This window comes from Verticillium alfalfae, genomic scaffold (assembly GCF_000150825.1).
Source record: "Verticillium alfalfae VaMs.102 supercont1.7 genomic scaffold, whole genome shotgun sequence".
NCBI classification, from domain to species: Eukaryota; Fungi; Ascomycota; class Sordariomycetes; order Glomerellales; family Plectosphaerellaceae; genus Verticillium; species Verticillium alfalfae.
In genome coordinates this window covers 254,102-260,590 of record NW_003315032.1, presented here as the reverse complement: position 1 = coordinate 260,590, position 6,489 = coordinate 254,102, and the positions used below count along the sequence as shown (strand labels likewise).

At 53.8% G+C, this 6,489-nt stretch overlaps 3 protein-coding genes across 3 annotated transcripts; 2 read left to right on the top strand and 1 right to left on the bottom strand.

Annotated features, from left to right (window-relative positions):
• Window positions 1-401: 401 nt before the first annotated feature.
• On the top strand, window positions 402-884 carry VDBG_05921 (predicted protein; the record flags this gene model as incomplete). Its single annotated transcript, XM_003003433.1, has 2 exons — window positions 402-729; window positions 766-884. The coding sequence occupies 2 exons, from the start codon at window positions 402-404 to the stop codon at window positions 882-884; spliced, it is 447 nt and encodes a 148-aa protein (XP_003003479.1).
• Window positions 885-4,410: 3,526 nt separating this feature from the next.
• VDBG_05920 (predicted protein) lies at window positions 4,411-5,145 on the top strand (the record flags this gene model as incomplete). The annotated part of the gene is made up of 3 exons (XM_003003432.1): window positions 4,411-4,740; window positions 4,802-4,930; window positions 5,008-5,145. 3 exons carry the CDS (start codon window positions 4,411-4,413, stop codon window positions 5,143-5,145), a joined length of 597 nt encoding a protein of 198 aa, XP_003003478.1.
• Window positions 5,146-5,446: 301 nt separating this feature from the next.
• On the bottom strand, window positions 5,447-6,480 carry VDBG_05919 (alpha/beta hydrolase; the record flags this gene model as incomplete). Its single annotated transcript, XM_003003431.1, has 1 exon — window positions 5,447-6,480. One exon carries the CDS (start codon window positions 6,467-6,469, stop codon window positions 5,447-5,449), a length of 1,023 nt encoding a protein of 340 aa, XP_003003477.1.
• Between the last annotated feature and the right edge of the window lie 9 nt (window positions 6,481-6,489).

Here is a 6,489-nt window from a genome sequence, read left to right as displayed (position 1 = left end):
TGCTGTTATCTCGGCAAGTATTGCGGCGCCTGAGAAGGGCGCACGCTTGATCCTGCTAGATGCCGCCTACGGAGGTGGCGCCTCTGCGCAGTCCGTTAGCGTGGTCTATGCAGGCGGCGGAACCGATTGTGTCCGAGTACCTCCAAAAGGAGGTGGCAGCATCGATGACGAAACTTTCTGTGCTGACAGGGCGACCTGGCTGCACTGGATGGAGCGTCACGGCGCAAAAGTCCCAGGCCTCGCTTTGTCCGTGGAAGCCGAATTACCCGACACCTAGGTACGAACTACCTCTATTTCTCAGGGAATGAGAAGTCCCATCGATGTGATACGTTTGCTCGACCCGCCCCTCGAGGTCATCGCATGCTCAGCTCTGGTATACCTGGCACGCCCTTGGGAAAGCCATGTTCAGGAGCGTACAAAAGGCAGGCATCCGGGTCATGCCCGCAAGCCGAGTCGAGAGCCTCATGATCTCTGGCAAAAACCATCGTATTACGGGCGTGGTCGTACAGCTTATCAGTCCTGGTTGGAAGTCCTTCAATCGTCACGAGTCTCACGCGCCGTGGTCAAAAGCTTCAGCTTTCCGTTCCTGGGCTGACCGATGTGTTCCTCAGCCGCGCAAGAAGCAGCTCCCAGAACTTCGCCAAGTGGCGCCCCAGGGCACTCGCGGCGACAACGGATCAGGCAAGCGGCTTGGTCAGTCTGTAGGCGGCGTGACGGGCAATATGGACCGTATTTCTGCCTGACGCTTCCTCTATCCGTCGATAGCCTTTCGAGAGAGCGTCATCGTCTCGCATGAGGGCCGGCGCTTCATCACCGAGCCCATCAGCGGCCTGTTCATAGCTGATGGCGCTTTTGGCCCGCTTAAGCAAGCCAACGGTCGGTAAAAGGACAAAACGATGCGGGTAGGTACAAGCCATACCACCAAGGAGGACTTCTTCCCTGCGTTTTTGGCAGCCTTCACAAAGTCTATGACGGAGAAGAATGTTCAGGGAGGATTCAGAGGGCCTGGGCTTGCTTCAATGAGCCCGGAAAATGTGATTTCAGACCTGGATGTAAATTACGGACGCCTACGTCTTTCGGGGAGGATCTAACTACGCCAGCCAAGAAACGCTGTGGCGTTTGTGGCGAGACTGGACGTGATGCGCGAACATTTTACATTGAGATAGAATCATCTCAAGAAAATAGTTCTGAGTAGTTCAATTGGTTCCGGGCGTTCTGGTTCACTGGGATGGGACTTTTGTCGGGTAGCTGGGAGAAAGTGGCGAGAGTGGCCACTCGCTTATCGTGGACGTTAACGAATTTACGACGATCAATTAAATTCACCATATCGTGACTTGACAAATCGACACCGCGTCAACACTCCTGATCACTGAGGAATATAAGAGAGACCTTGTTATTCGAAGTTCGTTCTCGATGATTATAGTTCCCATAGTAAACTATCGTTAGCGTGCCTTTAGTCTAATAATTCTATTCTATAATGATAGAAGTTTGATTCCATTATATTTCTAATTATTTTTATAAATTATAATATGAATTTAAGTAAGCAGAAATAGGAAAGAAGGTATAGTATTATTAAACCTTTCTTTTTAAATATCTTTTAAGCTTCTATATCTGGAAAATAAAAAGGCAGATAGCTAAAGCACTAAATTAAAGTTTATATCAATAGTGAAGCTGTTGAGAGGGCTTCACTGCCTATGTGAACCCTGATTCATTGCTTTGGCTGTGCCTGAGAGCTCTGAATACGTAGGGTAGGTGATATAAGTCTTGTTGTGTGATTCCTGCCATCTCTCTGAATTGCCACTCCCTACGTGAGTCAGATGTACCCATCTGATTCACCGATCACGCAAGCTTTGATTCACGTCCTCCTGAGAGCTGTGAATTCCAGCCCCGGTGATCACTATATCGGTGATCCCCTACCGAGATCACCGTTCTAAGGGAATCCCCTAATATTAGTTCAACAGAAGCCCTCTTGATAAGTATCGTTCAGTAGAGGGAATAAAGCTATTAATACCTATAAAAATCGCAAGTGAATAATACTCTATAGTACGTAAAAGGGCGTATAAACCATCAGAGGGGGTTTAATAACCAAGAAAGGTGATATGGTCGTGGTCACGGGGACTAATAAACTCAGATCTCAGACACTCAATTTATGGTGTTGTATTAAGATGCCCCCCCCCCCCTATTAGGAGGGACTATAGAGGTTCTCTATATATTATGGCTCCTAGTCATGTAACTAGGAGTCGTACAGGCTGGTGATCACTGTTCCGTGATCACCGAAGGGGATCACTCTCCAGTGATTACCAACCGATGGTCACGTGACAGGCTCCACGTCATTGCCTGTCCACTGTGCCCGTAACAAAAGGTATCTATATCAAGGAGCTACTCTATAGAGCAGGAAGGTGCCTACAAACTAAACTCTAGGAGGCACCTGGGTACATGCCACCTAGAACCAGGTGAAGGCCACCGACCAAGTCAATGCCAACACCAACCTTGAAAACTACCAACCAACGCCCCGTCTGTCCTTCGCGCTGGACTTAGTGCTAACGACCTGCGCCAGCTTTCGTTTGACGTCTAGTCGCGCGTATCTCCAACCTTTTCCTGTAGACGATTCATGCCAATCACCTCAGCATGTTGTTCTCTTTGTGGTGGCACAGTCATCGACTCGGGGGGGCAGCCGTTGTGGATGGCTCGATTCGTCGCGTGTGAGTATCTGATCTTTGAGTAATGTTTTGCTCGTCAACGGGACATCGCCTGACAGTCAATTCCTCCAGTGTACCCATTGAATGATCGGGCCAAGACGACCGCTTGTGTTTCGGGCTCAGGTCGCCGGGAGCAGCTCACCGACAAGATCACGGCTTCGTCTGCAGCAGGGGCACCCACTGAGCCCGACAGTGTTGATCCTGACGACGGCTCGTTCAGGATTAATCTTATGCTGACAGCGTTTGAATCGCACGACATGCCAGGCCCGCCACCGCCCTGTTGGGGCTTTCCTTTCCACGCTGCATGCTGGGAGATTCTGTCGCACGCCTGTCTTCAGGCCGATTGATCCTGGGTCCAGACCCTCTTTCATCTTTGCAGGAGCCTTCCCGTGAGTTCAGGCTTGCTCGACTGGAGGCATGACTATCACGGCTCAGACCTGCAAGGTGATGAGACTGAGCTCCTGCCTTCCACAAACGCGGAGCACTCAGGCGAACCACTGATCAACAGGAGAGACCCCCCTTGCTATCCCACGCATGACGCTTATCTTTGGGACAGGAATCTCCAATGGATCAGATGCATCGACTGCAGTGTTGGCTGATATCCCGACGGCATCCATCAAGTCAGTTATCCGAAGCAACAAGGCGACGACTCGGCATATGGACACGTTTGCCAAGTTGCCTGCAGAGATACTCGGGCTCATCATCACCGCCCTACCATCATCCGACGTTATCAGTCTGAGACAGGCGTCTCGCACTGTCGCCCGCATCAGCTTGCCGGATGCATTTTGGATATCCCGCTTTCTTCCCGGTCGAGAGTTTGACCACGTCTTCGAAGCACGCCAGCACTTCTCGTCTCAAACGCACAGGGGGAGGTGGAGGTCGATATACAGGTCTATGCAGAAAATCGAGAACTCCCCGTCCATGGAAAACAGAAAACGCATCTGGAAGCTCTCAATGAGCCTCCGCCACGTCCTGGAGGGCATGCAAGGGAAAGATTGTCGAGGAACTTCTGTCCAGTCGTATTTCGAGCCAGATGCGCCTCCAGCCACTACTTCGAGACCGCTCATAGACTACTCAGACAGCGAGTCCAGTCCATGTGGAGAGGGTGCAGAGCTTTGCATGAGCGCCGGCTCTCATTGCCGCCTCACGACGCTGTTACGGTCTTCGTCTCCACCATCAACATATTTGGCAGGTGCTATGTCTCTGGTCTCCGAATCCTGGACGTGAGCAACAATCCTCAACCCTTGGGTTTCATCAATACGGAAAACGAGATGCCTCTCCAAGCAATATCGGGCAGTTCTTTTCGGATCAAAGGCTTCTGTCTCGCCCAGGATCAGAGGGGAATCAGAGGGCTCGCCGTTATAATCAATAATGGTCAACTGACCCAGTGGATTGGCGATTATGAAAATATCCCCAAGAGACGGCTTGTCTTCGAGTCTGGGACTAGCAGCTGTGCTGCTGTTATCAACATTGTTCAGGGCGGTTTCGATGTGAGTATTGGCTCTGACCCCATAGGTGTTGGATTTGGCAAGGGCGTGTTGACGGATCCGATGCCTTCCTCGGATGACGTACTGGATGATCGCAGGCCTTCAAACTCGTAACGCTTTCCGTATCGGCGGACTTGTCTGTACCGCTGCCAGATCCAGACTCACGACTGGACTTTAAAGATCGGGCTATATGGTACCCGGACATCCAAAATCCAGACCTGACCATGCTGGGCACGTCGGGAAGAATCTACGGGCGCAGCTTGTATGACGAAGCTGTAGCGCGTTTTCTGGTGTTTGGCAGCACTGATGACGATCACGCACGCAATCCCACCCAAGTCACCGTCCGAATGAAAGACAACGGACCTGGACAATTCACTGATTTCCGTGAAATCATCATAAGCTTCGCCCCCGCCGCTCATCAGACGCTTATTCGATTAGGCCTCAGGAGCGAGACAGCGCCCCAAGAAGAAAGCCTGGTGATCGACGGTCCTGGCGGCGAGCGCATCACGGCGCCAGACTCGGTGTATGAATATAGCCAGCTCTTGGGTTTCACGGTGCGTGTGGTCCTGCACATCTGGATCACAATGCCTTGAGGCTAACTCTTGCGATGAACAGATCCGTACAAGCTTTGGACGCGCAGCTGACTTTCCAGCTGGGTTTCGAGACGACATTTCACCTCGCGCATCGGTAGCGAGATCGGTGCACTGCCCGGCAAAAGAGAGCATTGTCGGCTTCTGGGCCATGGTAAGCTCTCATGCAATATTGAGTCAAAGTCCCGGCGTTGGAATTGAATGCTAACGCGCTCGTCTTGCTGTTTACAGACAGAGACAGAGAAAATCTTCGATCTCGGCCTTATTTCAGCTCAGTCTGTGGTATGTAATGCAGGAAACGACGAGGAGTGTGGAGAGGAGCCCGCCGTCGTAGAGGGCTTGACCATGTTGCACGAGGCACAGGAATGAGTCGGTGCAAGTGAACATGTCAAAACAAAGATCATGGCACCCGATCAGACAGCATTTCTCGGGTTCTCTGCCTGAGCCACCTAAATGGGCAGCCCCTTTCGAAAGGCTTTGAGTCGGTCTCAGGTTTATAAGATTTTGATCCGCACAAAGGAGCAGTTGGACATCAGCGGCAAATGGTTACAAGGATTAAATATCCCCGCCACGTGTGAGCGGGCGATATATGGACAGAATAAGGTACGTATGGTGCGTATGTACAGGCCACCCTCGCCGACTCTGGCGCCCCTCATGCCAACAAGCCCATTTAGCCTGACAGCCAACCCAGCAGAGCCTTGTGGAACTCCTCGGGCGCCGAAATCTGGGGCGAGTGGCCCTCGTCGGGGAACGTGATGAGGTGGCCGTTGGGGAGCTCGGCGGCGATCTGGGGGCCGAGGAGGTCGAAGCGGCCGAGCTTGGCGGCCACGTCGGGCGGCGACCACTGGCCACCGATGGCGGTGGTGTCCTTCTCGCCGATGAGAAGCAGGGTGCGGGCCTTGATGTCCTTGAAGTAGTGGGCCACGGGCTGGGTCAGGACGAGGTCGACAATCTTGGCCTGGCAGCGCACAAAGGCGTCGCGCAGGGAGCCGTTGTAGACGTTGACGAGCATGCGGACCCATACGTCGTAGGCCTCCTTCCACTCGCCGAGGTAGTAGACGCGCTGCTCGTAGCCGCGGATGGACTCGTAGGTCGAGGCGGCCTCGGAGGTGAGCGACTGGTCGATGGGGATGTAGGGGACGCCTTTCTGGACGTAGTCCTCGAGGCCGATGCCGTTGACGATGACGAGCTCGTCGACGGTGGCCGGGTACTGCAGGCCAAAGGTCGTCGTCAGCATGCCGCCGAACGAGTGGCCGATGACGGTAACGTTGCCGACGCCGGCGGCGTCGAGCAGGCCGCGCGTGTTGAAGACGAGCTGCTTGGGGCTGAACTGGTAGCCGGCGGGCTTGCTGCTCTTGCAGAAGCCGATCTGGTCGGGCGCGATGACGCGGTATCCCTTGCCGGCGAGCGCGCGGATCGTGCCCTCCCAGGTCGCGCCGCAAAAGTTCTTGCCGTGGAAGAGGACGGCCGTCTTGCGTTGGGCCTGCACTTGGGCTTGACGTCCATGAAGGCCATCTCGAGCTTCTCGGCCTGGCTGACAAACGAGAAGACCTCGACGGGGAAGGGGTACTTCCAGTTGAGGCCGTTGAGGTTCTGCGGGAACGGGCCCTTGGAGATGGTGCTGTGGCTGCGCGTCGCTCAGGCCGGCGGCCATGAGGCCCGTCGTGAGGGCGGAGAGCAGTGAGAAGCGCATCGTGAGGTGTGATTCAGAGG